Source organism: Parasteatoda tepidariorum, chromosome 3, assembly GCF_043381705.1.
Source record: "Parasteatoda tepidariorum isolate YZ-2023 chromosome 3, CAS_Ptep_4.0, whole genome shotgun sequence".
NCBI classification, from domain to species: domain Eukaryota; kingdom Metazoa; phylum Arthropoda; class Arachnida; order Araneae; family Theridiidae; genus Parasteatoda; species Parasteatoda tepidariorum.
In genome coordinates, this window is record NC_092206.1 from 28,326,245 (window position 1) to 28,342,041 (window position 15,797).

Genomic DNA, 15,797 nt, shown 5'->3' on the forward strand with positions numbered 1-15,797 from the left:
CTTCAATGCGAGTTAAGTTTTGCTTTTGCGGATTATAAACTATGCTAATAGTAAATAGATACAAATCCGTAGAATTTTATATTCACGGATTCTTAACTGTATCAGTTGTAAACGGTTTTTCAGCCAGGTAAAGAAATGTTCCTAACCATGAACTTCGTGGTTAATCGAATGAACAGATTGCCGCTGTTTATTTTATCATAATTTCAGAAGGAAAATTCTAACAGTGCATAATTAATAAATGGTCATTTGTTTGATTCTAATTCCTCAAATCTTATCAATTTATTTGATTGCAGTAAATCAACTGATTATTAATTTTTAAAGTAACTTAAATTTAAACATCAAAAAATTTCAGCCTTAGTTTAATAATCGTTATCTTATTTATTTTCGCAATTTGTGTCATAAATTATACCCTGGAATGTATTGAGTTTGAATCAGAACAATCACTTCTTTAAACAAATTTGAATACTGAATTTAAGTAAAACTGTATTTTTTAACTGAATTTAAGTAACCGTGAAAACAAAATAACACCACAATACTAACTTCTACTTCAGCCATTCCTTAAAAATCTATATGTAAAAGTGATATCAAAACAATATTTTCACTCTTCAATAAAATATATTATGGAAGTTTGGATATGGTTTTAAATGAAGCCTTTATTTGCCATCAGCGCTTCAGGTTGAGGAAAAGTTCAAACTTCAAAATTTCATTTAGAGAAATCACATGAGGATGTAACGGTGGGGGAAAAATCACATTAGAACTTGGACGTTTCAATGTGGCTGTTACAAAGTGTTCTGCTATCACCACTCTTAATCGAAGTTTTAGAATTCTTCTAAATAAATATTCAAGGAAAGAAATAGAAAGTGAGAAAAAAGCGTTATCAAAATCATTAGGTACATTCTTGTAACAATATGCAAAAAAAAGTCCTGAAAAGCTATTTCCTGATTGCACAAAAAATTCTAAAGCATGTGTCTGATGTCGAAATTATCCCTAATTCTGTATAAAAAAAAAATTTAAATTGACTTTAAGTTGGATATAATTGTAACTGAAGCTCGAAGAATAATTTCTTATTTTTTGATTCTGGAATTTCATTGTTTACCATTTATCAATTATCCCGAGTTATTTCGGGTTTATGTATGCAGCAAAAATTGCTAGCGTGATTTGATCCCGGAGCGTAAAAAATATCCTGCATTGATCAACAGTTTAACGAGCTTTCTTTGAAACTTTTGGAGTTAAATGCCAAGACTTGCACACGAGTTTAGCAGATTTTAGTAGAATAAAATTATTTTAAAGCTCAGATTTTAATCAAACATCGTATTAGCAACTCGAACCGTACATTGCACATTCTAATTAAAGAAATATACTTCAACTTCATATTACTGAAAGACTAGCTGTTGCCAATAAAATATGAAACGTTTAAAAGCAAATAGTTTACATTTCGGTGATTTGAAATATATTTTCAAGGCTGCGCATACAGGTTAAAATCTAGATAGAGGCATGTCAAAATCTAGATGTTATATTTTGTTTTTGGAATATATCTTTGATAAGAGAACCAAAAAATTATCTATTCATTACATTTATGAAATGTTAAAGAAGGCAGTTATATATTACCCTATGACCTCTATCATGCAAGTTAACCCTTTGACGCAGGTGGGATACTAGTGCCCCTATTCAGTATTTTTTCTGATGCTCTAATTACAAGTGAAAATGTTTTTTAATAATTTTTTTAATTATAAAAAACAGCCTAATAGCTACTTAAAAAATCTGTATGTTTATCGGAATTATATTTGCATTAAAATATAATATCACAAAAAAGGAGTTTGAGAAAAAATTCATTTACACTCAAAAATTTACTAATAGTTGATTTTGTAAGTTAAGGAAATTTAAACTATAAATAATTGTTTCTCTTTGATCTTAATAACTGTAAATAAGTTCAATTTTGAAAAATTATGTTTTGGAAGATTTTTATTTAACGCAGAAAAAGACATGTATTGCGTAACCATAAATTATTAAAATGCTAAATCTAACATTTTGACCTAAATAAATACAAAATAGCATGAAAGTATGAAAAATATGTTAATAAAACTTCTGCATCAAAGGGTTAAGCTATGTTTGAGCAAGAATCCAAAAACTCGTGCAAGGAAGGTGTTTAGAGAACACCTTGTAAAATCCACAATTATAAGATCACACTTTTGTTTCGGAATAAATAGCGTCAGAATCATAATCTGCACCGCGAAAATTAGGGGGCGGTGGTAAGTAGAGCTCTAAAAATTGGTCATCTGTAAAAGGTTCCGCGATCCAGAACCTTTCGGCATACTGCTACCTTATGGGAGACTTATTGGGAGGCGGACGCTTGTAATTATTTTTATACATGTCTGGTGGAGGAATCACTGTCTTATCAGACGCTGAGATATGTCTTATCTTGATGATAATGCCCAAAACAATTATCGTAACAACTACAACAGCTGCTAAAGAAGACACCACGACAGTATATAAAGGAAATTGAGTGCATCGTTCAGGAGTTTCGTCGTTTCCACTTGTTGGGCAATGGCGGATACCATCACAAGCTAAATCAGCACCAATACAAGCTTCTAATTCGGGACATTCGAGGGGGCAGTGATTGGGCCCCGGGCGAATGACTTCAAGCCAATCTATTTTCAACTGTCCTGGTACTTCAGCTATGAACTCAAGAAAAGTCAAGTCTGGTTGATAGAAATAGGCAGTATCTGCTCGCCATGATTCGGTAAAAAAGGATTCGTATTGTTCTTCGTCTGTAGAACAGTACACTAGAATAAAAATTTAATTGAATTATGATATGATACCATTAACATTGATCCATAAATAATAATTGAACGATTCAACTGAAATTAAATCACAGTTATTGATGGCAGTGAATCATTGTTTAGTAACAATTTTATAAATATGCAAAGAATGAGCATATCAGAAGTTACCATCTTAATCCTTGAAGTAACCAGGAAAAAGAAATTCCCATCTCTCTTGCATTCAGTAAAATTGGAAAAGATTAATTTTTATGGTAATACCATTAACAATGATCCATACTTTTAATTAGAATTATTGAAAGCGTTATGATTGAAGATAAATCATAGTTATTGATAGCAGTGAATGAATGTTTAATAAGAGTTATGAATATGCAAAGAAAGAGTTTATCAGAAGTTACCATCTTAAACCTTGAATAGACAAGGAAAATTAATTTCTATTTCCTTGCATTCTGTAAAGTTTGTATTTATTAATTTTTTCAGTGCTAAACTTTAATCCATACTTTCAATTAGAATTATTGAAAATATTATAATAGGAAATAAATTCGAGTTATTGATAGCAGTAAATGAATGTTTAATAATATTTATTAATGTGCAAAGAATGAGAACGTCAAATGTCACCATCTTAATCTTTGAAATAACTCTGAAAAAGCAAGTTACATCTCTTTTGCATAAAAAACTAATTTATATAAATTATTAAAACGCGAAATTTATATAGAATACTTTTTATGGTTATACTATAAACAATTATCCATATTTTTCATTAGAATTATTGAAAGCAATATAATTCAGATTAAATCATCGCTATTGCTACGAGTAAATGAGTGAGTAATGTTAGCTTTATGCCAAGAATTAGTATACCAGAAGACACCATCTTAATACATAAAGTTATAAGGAAAACGTTACTACCATTACTTTCGCATTCAGTTGAGTGTCATAGAGAAAAGACATGTTTTTTTGAAAAAATTGTTTGCTTTCCTTCTTTCGTATGAAACAGTCAAACACATTTCTCAAGAAAAATGGCTGATGTGTCAAAAATGGTTGAGAGCAAAATTATCTATAATTTTTTTCTTGTCTTTTAAAACAACCAATGAATATTATTTTAATTAAAACATTTCTAAATTTCCTGCACAAAACGAAAAAAATTTCCATTTACATAATTCCGCTTTTTGCGAAATAAAATCATTGCTGTAACTTGAAATTAAAGCATCTTGCTTGTTAGCATTAATGTTAACAAATAGCAATGTCCAACAAAGGATAGAATGTAATTTGTGCTATGTAAACAAACTAAATGTACCCTTTAACTTCGACTTAAAGAGCACGAAAGATAAGTCTAAAATCAGGACATTAATCAATCTTCTGTTGCTTTACATATTGGAATTCAAGTCACAGGTTCGAAATTTTTCTGCTGAAATTATTCAACATTGCTCTTCATCTTCCGAACTTGATTTTTGGGATATCTTCTATATTTAGAAACATTCTAATAATTTAGTTAATGATCTTTCTAGTATCCCACCGTTTCCAAATATTCGGAAATCATTTTTAATTTATTCTATATCATCCTGGGGTTCCCGCTAAATTCCCTCACACGTGCTTTTTTATCTTCCTTTTCATTTCCTTGCTCAAACTTATTCCTCTCTCACCATTGGTTAAAATACTTTTCATGCGTTAGTCTCTTTACTTTCTCTACCAATATATGGTGCTTAGACACTAAGTAAGGTTCTTGTATATAGAACTGAAACAATAGCATGTCCATTTTTGTACTTTCATTTGTACTTTATTCTCATTGTTTTTTGCTTTAAATAGTGATACATTTCATTTAAAAAAAAGAGGGATGATGCTTACTTATACACTTAACAAAAATAAATATAAAATTACATTATTTACCTGTGTGAGGTTCTCTGTTATTAACATTAAAAAATAAAATTTTGTTTCTGCATTCTGTGTCGTAAACTCTTCCTCTGACAGTAACATAAAGTGCTCTTTTAGGAAAAGCAGCTAGCAACCAACGACATCGGAATGGTGTTGGCTCAAGCAGACTCAGGAACATATGACCTCTAGAGCCACTCATAACTTGTCCATCAAGAGTTGATAAAGTATCACATGCACCAGAAGAATCAATAAACTCGTATTCTAGGTGAAAATAAAACGTTCGAAAATCATCCTTAGGTCCCATATCTCTCACTAAAAATTCTATGTTCATTGCGGGTCCAACAGATTCAATGATAAGCTCTTCCGTTTGCTCACAAACACACCCAACAAAAAATTGCATATTTTGCCATATTTCAGTTATATTGAGCACAGCAAATTTACCAATGTTTAAAATATTACACTTGTATCTTTGAACTACTGGTTCGTACATATTTTTGCAAAGTAATGTCGAGGAAAAATGAATATCTTTAATTTTCAACTTTATTTTTTGGTTTGAAGAACCACGAAGTTCGTACCTACATACAAGATCTTTAGATCCGCCTCTACCAAATAAAAATACGTTTTTAGGAGATTTTAAAATACCGCGTTCGGAATCTCTGCTGTCTAATGTTACTATGCACGGTGGAGATGAAACATCTTCGTTTGAAACCATTGTTTCAACTATTTCATAACGAGCAGTGAAGTGGGGAACACCATTGTCTCGAATCACTGTTGACGACAGAAACGAAACATTCAGCAAGATTTCAGGTCCCACGCTTAAGTAACTTTCATCAGGTATACTACACGGTCGAGACGGTATTAAATCCGAATAATCCGATGCATGACCACACTGTCTTGGCGAATTTTTTTCGCAAAAACTTTCTACCAGTGCCTTGGAATAATTAGTTTTTTGCTCTGAGACCAAATGTAACAGTTGCTGGTGTTGGTAAAAATGATGGGAATGCCTTAGTTTTGGCACTGGATAGATAATTTCTAATTTTCCAACATCGCAATGTTCTTTATCTGTATACGGATGCAAATCAGGCATGTGATAAGATGTGAAATATAACCATATCCGATCAGTAGGTCTTTTACCAACTATGTGATAAGTACATGTTGTGCCTGATGGAACCGCATGAGCAGGACTTCTCAAAATCCCAACTGGATGCTTATTTCCATCAACAGTTACGGAACAACTTTCTGGAGCAGTTCTGAACAGCCCGGATAGTTGTTCCAAATGTATTTTAACAGACAGTTCGAAGTGAGAGTTTGATAGAGTTTGTGATGGCGCACTTTTTAATTGCACTAAAAGATCTGGTCCACTTGATCTTATGGCGGGTAAAGGACCCGCTCCACAGAACTCCGCTAAAAGTGGTGCCTCTAAAGTACGTCCATCGAATAATCGAATGATGTCACCAGCACAATCTGACGTCAGAGTACCTCTTTTGACTCGATCACTGTTTGTGTGACCACTGGGAATGTTTATTTTAAATTCATTCACTTGGTAAATTTCAATGTGGGCCCTTTTTCCTGGCGGTGCCGAATCTTGCCGTATCCAGTAGTGGCATGTAATGTTTCTCAGATAAAATCCTGCAATTGTGAAAAAATATAAAAATTTAAAATTTAAGCAATAAAGAATAAAAAAGTTGAAAATAGAATAATATAAGTATTAAAAGCTTAATGCTTATATTTAAGTTGAGTAAGCTGTATCTATTGCTACACTTTACAATTTCAATTTTAAAAATAATGAATAATCAAACATTTCAGCAAATATCTTTCTAACGTTGCACCTTACTATTTCAATTTTAAAAACAATGAATAATTAAACATTTCAGCAAATATCTTTCTAACGTTGCACTTTACTATTTCAAATTTAAAAGTAATAAATAATCAAACATTTCGTCAACTATTTTCTAATGTTGCACTTTACCATTTCAGTTTTAAAAATAATAGATAATCAAACATTTCAGCAAATATATTTCAAACAATGCATTTTTAATAACGAAATTTACGTGTCTAAAATACTGAAGTTAAATTAAACTGAAACAGAAATTTATGACGAAAAGTGACTTTATGAGAATTAAACTTTTTTCGTATTATGCATGATGTATTTGTATATCTTAATATCTTTCAATTCCAATAACAAAATTTAAGTTTAAGAATCCTTTAATTATCACCAAAAATTAATAGATGAATTCCGCACCTGAATAAATCAACTTAACATTTCCGATTTTACATGATAAAATTACTACGAAAACAAAAGAAAAAGTTTTCGAAATTTTTTTTACTGATGTTTTTCAGAAGATAATTTTTGATACTGAGATGCTGGACTTGAAAGTAATGTCGTTTCGTTTCAATTGATATTTGTTATCAAGATTTTATTTTTAACCAATAATGTATTCACCCTCGTTAGTAACAACCTTTCAATGCCGGATCAAAAATGAATCGAAATGGATCGAGAAAAAAAATTTATCTGTTTTTAAGACTAACGAATATTCGATGAGCCGAAATAAAATTACTTTCCGGCCTACCTAATATATAAAGAAAAACATGGAATAAAAATGTCAGGAATTCAAAGAATCAATCCATGGAATTCGTGTGAACCATTCAGAACAACTCAAATGTTATTAATAAACCAGAGACCTTATCAAAACAATTCGCCAGGATATTCTCACCTTATCTTGCCCAACCAGGCTCTTATCCATTACCCAAACTCAAGACTGTATTAAATTTACTAAGGTTTAAGTTTGTTATTGCAAATGCACGGGAAGTCCTGAAACGCGTGCCACTTTGATTCAAGATTAAAAGCATTGTAATCTTTAATCATTATTTTCTATGCTAGAAAGTTTGAATTCGTGTAAGGACATTACCTAGCCTGAGTAATTTTTAATGCATTTTTATTGGATCAATCTTATTATTTGATAAGCACAGTTTGTTGTTACAATAGTTTGAAGCATCATTCTTTACAATTTTCGTAAACTGAAAAAACTGTGGTGTATATTTTCTCCTAATTTTATGTCGAACTATCCAAACAATTCTGTGAAGAAAAAAAAAACTTTTTTTTTCAAGTTAATTCATGGGTGCAATAGAATCTAAAACACTTATAAAGGAAAATCTTTACACCATTCACGCGTAATAACACTACACGCTAAATATATTTTTGCTTCTGAATGCACCAACGTTGGTGCATTTTTTATATCGTCTGTAGAATATGTAGCGTATCTACCACTACAAATATACAATTACAATTCACTAGTATATAAGAAAAATTAAATCGATTCTATGAGTGGGTACCTTTTCATAGATGAAGGTTGACATTGTCGATATCTACTCTCCCCACATTGGTGACCCGGACGTGATTTGAACACGCAACCTTCTGATTTTTTATGCATTTTCTGATTTTCTGAAATATTTACAATCAATCACCAGTCAAGGTGAGATTTTCAAAATTTCTTACACCATACATCTACGGAGACATAGGTTCGGCCTTTTTGAAATATATGTTTGTTATTAGTTGCGTAATAAGGATATTTATATTTTTATTTAGTCTCTGTAAGTTGTAATAACTTTCATTACATAATTTCTATCCGTTTCTTCTCAGTTTAACCGAGTTTTAATTCGCTTTAATATTCTCGCTACCCGTATGTTTATAATGCTTATGTTACAATGCTATGTATATGTTTGTTTTACAAAATTATTTCATTTCAAAAATTAGTGTTACTGACTATCAGCTCCTTTACACTAAGTAGTGCAAGGGAACATTACTGGTATTTTATATTAAGTTACTCTTGGAGTAAAGTAGTTGCCACAATTTTTAGCGTGCGTCTTAATTTTCAGTAATAATGGTATTTTTTTTAATAAACGTCATTGAACAGCCGACCCAATTTTGAGTTCGTGACTATCAATGTTCCTTGTAATTTTCAAGACATTCCAGAAGACAAGGGAACTCCTGGATCAAATAATGGAAAAAATTGATTTCTTTGAGGACTTTTTAACTAACTTTTTTACTTTTTTTTATTAACTCGCATTTTTATTACATTGTAAGTAAAGCCACGAAAACCTCTCACGGTTAGCCTGACGATAAGGGGACTCTAACACATGATCCATCCACCACTGTGGATATTTTTACGTCTGCACTGTGCCGGGTGCGGAATTCACATCAACCAACCATATAGCTATGATTCGAACCTAGGTCACTTCATTGAAAAACGAGAGCTCTATCCCATACGCCACCACGACTCATGGTAATATGTTTAGTGAATACATAGAGAGAATACCACAAAAAATTTTACTATGTACGCTTCTATGTAAAGGGTTGATTAAGGCCATTAAGTATGAAGATTACCAAAATTGGTTAATTTTAGTAATTAACCTTATTACTGAATCGGTCTCACTATTTAATAAATACATTTTTATAATTTAAATAGTTTTAAACATTACTCTTAACGGTCATTAAGATAAACAAAATGAATTTCAATAATCACCTGGAAAATTAGGAGATCTTATAACACAATTCCGATAATGACAATCTGTAATCAATGTATCGCATTTAGATTCTCCAGTAAACTTGCTGAAGGAATCTTCTGTTCTTCTTTTTAAGAACCTGTATGTTAGGTACAGGCGGGGCACAATAGGCTGTCCTGCACCTTGTGGGGGTACGAATATCGTTAATTTTACTTTGCCTCCTGTGCTATAAAATGTCGCTGACTGCCCCATGAGTGAGCCACAGAATGATCCAGAGTGGGCTTTCAGTGGGTTCTCCTTTCGACGCGATGTGCCTTTTTTCTTTGTTCGACGGGCCATTCGACTTGAACGCTTTTCACTTGAAGATGGACTAAGTTCCTCAACTTCCATGTATCCACGCAGGCAGCTTGTACTGAAAAAAATTAATAGTTAATTGCGTGGAACTTTTTTTTACATACACTTCAACTCAAACTTATAATATCAAATAACATTGTGTTTTTGGATAATTGTTGATAATTCAATGAAGAATTTTCCATTTTTGGGGTCGTATGACTCTTACAACTACAGTACCTATATTAATATATTCGGTACTTAATACACAAGACCAGAAGTAATCATTGAAGCTGTTAATAAAGTATCACTGGTGCCAATAATAATTTAACCTTTTTTACACCCGCTCTCGAATGAAATTAGTACCTTTGAAACCCCACGCAGATTTGTGAGAGTGATATTTTAATAAATGGTTGTTATGAGACCATCACAAATAAATCTGGTTTAGACAGTCATTTAACAAGGTTTTACTTATACTAATTTCATTTTAAACAGCTTGCATAAATGCGCATGTTTTAAAGGATAGATTTACTTCGTCGACACGTCATTTTATGATGATGATGTATGGCAAGTTTCGTTTCAAACTGTCTTAAATCAAATTAATGCAAGTCAAGTACATACTCGACAACATTGATTTCCAGTTGACTGATTTAATAAATGAGCAATGATCCAATCATTGAGACAGCTTAAAGCGTCATTTAGAAATTAAATTCACTGTCTTCATTACATGAATGATACATGAATTGCAAAGTATACTTGATATAGGACCTTACCTTATTATTGAGAATTGAATAGAACTCATAATTTAAGTGAGTCTTATGGCATATTTTTAAAAATACAAATATTCACAAGAAAATGTGGAAAGTATGAAAAGGCTATAATCTTGCAATTTTGAAAGTATTGATATAAATTGAAATTTCTGAGATTATTATCTTGCTGAAATAATGTTACGTTTTTGAAAATGGATGCAAGAAAAGATATTTACAATAATTTAGAAGTGAAGAAATCAGTAAGGACGTGTTTAAGTTTTTCTTAAACACGCCCTAGTTCTAAATAAATAGTAATAATTTGAATTTAGATATAAAAGCTAATATTTTAGAGTTATTAGCTCGCTTAAAAGTTTTAAATAATAGTTTAATAATAATAATAGTTTTAATAATTGTTTTTTATTAGAACAAAAAAAATATTCTAAAATTTCTCACTTTAAAAAACAGTTCGCGATATTTTTGTAATAGATCACTTTTTATTTACCCTATGGATTATTACAATAATCTCATCTACTTAAAGTGTAAATATTATCTTGAATGTTCCTAATAAATAGGATTTTTTGACTTTCAATCTGTAAAGTATTAGAATTTTTTCAAAATATAAGGCTTCAAAAATATATTTTAATGTTCAGTAACTCCTTTAAAATTATGATGATTTTTTTTATAAATAATTAATGAAATTAATAATTTTTTTATAAAATTAGCTCAAATTATATATTAACCCATTGAAAAATACAGATCGCAATAATTCTGTAATGATATTGAAAATAATGCATAATTATATTATGCATTATTTTACACACGGCAAAAAAATTCTGTTAAAATTACCATACTGTATGGCAATGACATTCCTGGTTTTAGTTAATTCAATCACAATATATACAGTATTTAAATCATTCATTTAAAGAGTTTTCTATTCAAATGGTCATGATTTACCAGAAAGTCTGGCTTAGAAAATTTATTGTACTGATTCTCACACATTTAGCAAAATATACAAAACTGAAAACTTAATTTAACCGAATGAATGATTTTTATTCCAAACTCTAAGGCATCATGATAGAATTAGCAAATTTTACCTTATTTAACAAATTTATCACAGATTATAAAACCATATTTTATTGTTAATTTTACAAAAATCATGACCAAGGCACTTTGATAATAATTACCGTGCTTTTAGTTTTTCCCATAGACACAGAAACATGGTAAATTTTACCATATTCTGGTAGTTTCCCCCTTACATATTTTTAGTACAGTAATCTCATCTTAAAACAAAGAAATTTTTCTAAATAAATATGTTTATATTTATAATATAATAAATATATATAAATATGCTTATATTTATGTTGAATCCCTAAAAAAGAATTTTTTTTTTCTAATTATTCTTGCCTCCACTCCTTAATGTATATTTTCTATGTAATTATTATTTGCGAATGCAGAACTTTACACTCTATTGGCGGGGCACCCATAAATTTAAAAAATCTCTTTTAAAGTCTTTCAAAGCTGCGCTTATAAAAACATTCTGAATTTGACGCCAGGTCACGGATTTTCTGCTAGAGAAATCGGCTAATAATACTTAACATAAGTGGGAGAAGAAAGAAAAAACAGGAAAAACATTTTTACCTGTCTAAATCGAAAGTCCCAATCTGGAAGGAGAGGAAAGTAATCTCGATCAGATCTCCATATCTACCACCAGCCGCTTCGAACATCAAGATACAGGTAGGGGATCGCCTCTCGCTAAGCCTTAGGGGATATTTCACATCCGTCATCCCATAGAAGGTACGGTTGCAATCTGGGATAGAAAATGTAGCTTTTAATAAATGGTTTTTCAGGTAAAGTATATTCAGTTTAAAATAATCAATAGCGTTTGGATCAATCAAAGTAGGTCTTTCTTTTTAGTAATGCCTTCCCCTCAATGCCTACTGGAGTAAATCTGAAAAGTTGGACAGTACCTAATTGCTAAAAGGAAATTATTAATGTATGGAATAGTAAAAATTCTATAAATTTATCTGGTTATTAAAAACATCAGGACGTAATTAACATTTATCATTTAATAGATACTAGCACTACGGTTGATTTATGAAATATTGGTTAGTACCATGTTCTAAGCACTCACCATTACCATGTATTAGTATCGTTGCATAAGTTAATACGATTTTATAAATACCAAATTGAAAAAAAATGTCAATTAATAGTTTAAAAAAACTGAAAATTTTGTAAAATTAGCTAGCCATTAAAACTTTAGAAGATATTCCCCATTCGTCATTTTATAGAAGCTGTGGCTTAAATCTGCGAAAGTAATTAATTAATTAATATAATTAATTAGTATAATAATTAATGTAATTAATTAGCATAATTAATTAACATATTTAATTAACATATTTAATTAACAAAATTTATTAATATAATTAATTTATATAACTAGTTATTGTGTTATAATTAGTTACTTATTCCATGAATTAATACTGCATTATCAGTTAGTGCAATGTGATAAATATCTTATGAGCAAAGCAACGCTTTTAATTTGTAATAATAAAACTTTAAAAGATTTCCACATTAGCTAGTCATTAAAAACTTTATAAGATATTCTATATTCGCCATTCCATAGAAACTACGGTTTCAATCTGAAAAATTGATAAGTACTATGTTATAAGAACTAAACATTGCCATGAATTATCATCCTTGTATTAAGTACAAAGTTATAAATACCTAATTACCAAAATAAGTCTTTAAATAGGTAAAAAATTAAAAAGGTGGTCAAATTAGCTGGTCTTTAGAGCCTTGGACGATATTTCATATTCGTCATTCAATAGAAACTAAGAGTTCAATCTGAGAAATTGCTACCATGTTATAAGTACTAAATATTACCATGAATTAGTATCCTTGTATTTAGAACAAAGTTATGAATACTTAATTATTTAAACACGTCTTTAAATATGTAAAAAATAAAAAGCGTTGTAAAATTAATTAGTCATTAAAATACTATAAGGTATCTCACAATTTTCATTTTATCCAAACTAAGTTTGCAATCTCTTAAGTCGGTAATATGTAAAATACCTACTTACTAAAACGGGTCTTTTTATGTGTAAAAGAACTGTTATCAATTGAGCTATGCATTATAACCTCAGTAGGCCTAAAACTCTCTTCGTCACTATTACTACTGAATAAAGATTCAGTAGTAATAAAGATTGCAAACTGAGATGGAAGTTGTGTTCAGATTATTTAACTAATAACGGTTTCGTTAATGTGTGAAAAACTGAAGTTGATACGGATTTCGTGGGTCTTGTACGCATCTTTCCCATTCCTCAAATTATTGAAACTATGGTTCAAATTTGAGATAAGATATGTAGCAATTAATTTTGTTTTAAATAAAACACATTGATTTTGAAAGAGTTAAGTATTAACTGAAAAAGTAGATATTTACCTCCAATCTATCAATAATTATGGCATAAATAGATTGCTATTCATTGGTGATTGAATATATTGTCTTAAATTGACTGTACTGTGTAATGTGTAATGTTTCGACCGATCAGTCTCAAATTTTCAATTTAGTACCCCCAGAGCTATTGATTTGTTATGGGAACTTGGAGGACTTTGTGACCTCACCAGATTTAACGTGCACAGGTAACCATTTAATACACGGAGATTCTTCAGCCAATGCGATTCAAAATCACGCTCTCACGAGCACGAGCCCAACATCATACCATTATCCCGGCTTTTGTTATATAAATATTTACAACAAAAATGCATTTTTTAACTTTTTTTTAATTTTCTGAATTTTTTTACTGTGTAGATGAATATTTCGAAAAAAATCATCCACTTAAAATTAAATTTTATTTTTTAAGAAAATTTCCCTGTACAGTTATTTTTCCAAATAAAATTACTCAATTTATATATTCAATTTCAAATTTAAGTATGATGAAAATTACTTTGTAATGAAATAATGTTAACTTGTTTTTTATAATTCCCTACTCTACATAAAATTTTCTACTTAGTTATTAAAGTAACCTACGTACAGTGTGCAAAAAAATGGACCATCTTGAATAACTTTTGATCATTACGTTCCGATTATCTTTACATTCTATTACTGAATCTTACAATTCTGAGGGGGTGACCTCAAATAAGCTAATTAATTAGTGCAGACGATATTTTAAGTTACAATCAGACACGAAAAACATACTTTCTCATAATAAACATACCTTTTATCGACGGATTTGAATTAGAGACCCCTGAAATGTAGGGAGTAGCCGCAATCTAGAAAATATGGTCCCAATAGTTTGGTCAGAAGAGCGCTCCAAAGTTGGACACCTTGATATTATTTTTTTTGCTCTATTTTGCAGTGTCTCAAAACCTTTTTAAGTGATTTCAAACAAATTTTGCACACATTTGTAAGATTAGTTTGTAATGAAAAGATAATTTCCTGCAGAAAATAACTTATGATTATATATACTTATTATAATTTTTTTAATTGTTTTGACATTAGTCGATAAAATTTATAACTGTAAGATATAAATTTTTTTTCATATTCAAGGAAGGTAATTTTATATTGCAAAATCCAAAATTTTAGCAAAATTGGTAGAAAAGTTCCAAGGAAATCGAATTTTAAAAGTATGTCGTTTTTTAAAGTACGATCCCCTTTTGAATCATTAAGTTTGAGTCCTAACACATTCTTTAGATCAAAAGTTATTTTAAGGTGGCCCGTTCCTTTTTTCTTTTTTTTTTCTTTTTTTTTCGTCCATAACAATATCATTCCTCACCAAATCAATAAGGAAAACAAAATTCATTCAATCTTTCTACAGACGCGACGAAGTTATCACCAATACTTTAATAGAAATAATGCATATCATTAGTGACTCAAAAATCAATGGCAGTACAATAATTATCTTTTTCAATACAAAAGCATATTCGAATGCTCATGATTTGAAGTCTGTGATGAAATTCCTCACAAAAGGGATTCGATATCTATTCGAGCAGGCATGAATCCTGTTCCAACTATAGTCGACACATATCGATCGACCATTATCATGGTACTTAATGAAGGATGCTGAAATATTCATGCCCATGCTGGTCGAATTCCTTCACAGTTCATTTTCAGAAGGTTATTTTTACGCTGCTACCGCCAAAATGAGGATATAAAAATAAATATTTAATTCAGTAGAATGTGTTTGATGGTAGTTCTCACAATAAAATGACTCGGGTATATTTAAAATAAAAGAACACATGGAAATTTATTGTACTATTAGGAGTCAAGTAAGCTTAGAAATATTCTATCAATAAATTTCTATTATGATGAAGCCATAAGGAATCTCTTTAACTCGAATGTCCCCTGATTTAGTTCAAACTCTAAGTCTACATTTTCATCGAGGTTAAATAAACTTTCAAAGTTCGCCTTTTGCTTTTTCTGTAAAATAATTTTTTTTCGAAAATTATAAAATATTCGATATTGGATGGATTGTATCTAGTAGACCAGTGATTCTCAACCACTGTGCCACGGCACTTTTGTGTGCCGCCAAATCCTTAAAATGTTAAATGTTCCGCCAAATATTAGAAATGA

At 30.3% G+C, this 15,797-nt stretch overlaps 1 protein-coding gene across 1 annotated transcript in view; it reads right to left on the bottom strand.

The window, feature by feature from the left end:
• Positions 1–1,060: 1,060 nt before the first annotated feature.
• The window catches only part of LOC107450855 (uncharacterized), a 77,504-nt gene continuing 62,767 nt past the window's right edge, over positions 1,061–15,797 (bottom strand). Inside the window, exons 3-6 of the mRNA XM_016066769.3 lie at positions 11,867–12,035; positions 9,170–9,561; positions 4,662–6,275; positions 1,061–2,783 (exon numbers count right to left, since the gene is read on the bottom strand). Of these exons, the coding sequence (XP_015922255.1) occupies positions 2,317–2,783; positions 4,662–6,275; positions 9,170–9,561; positions 11,867–12,035 (2,642 nt within the window). The 3' untranslated portion in view covers positions 1,061–2,316. The remainder of the gene's footprint in view (positions 2,784–4,661; positions 6,276–9,169; positions 9,562–11,866; positions 12,036–15,797) is intronic.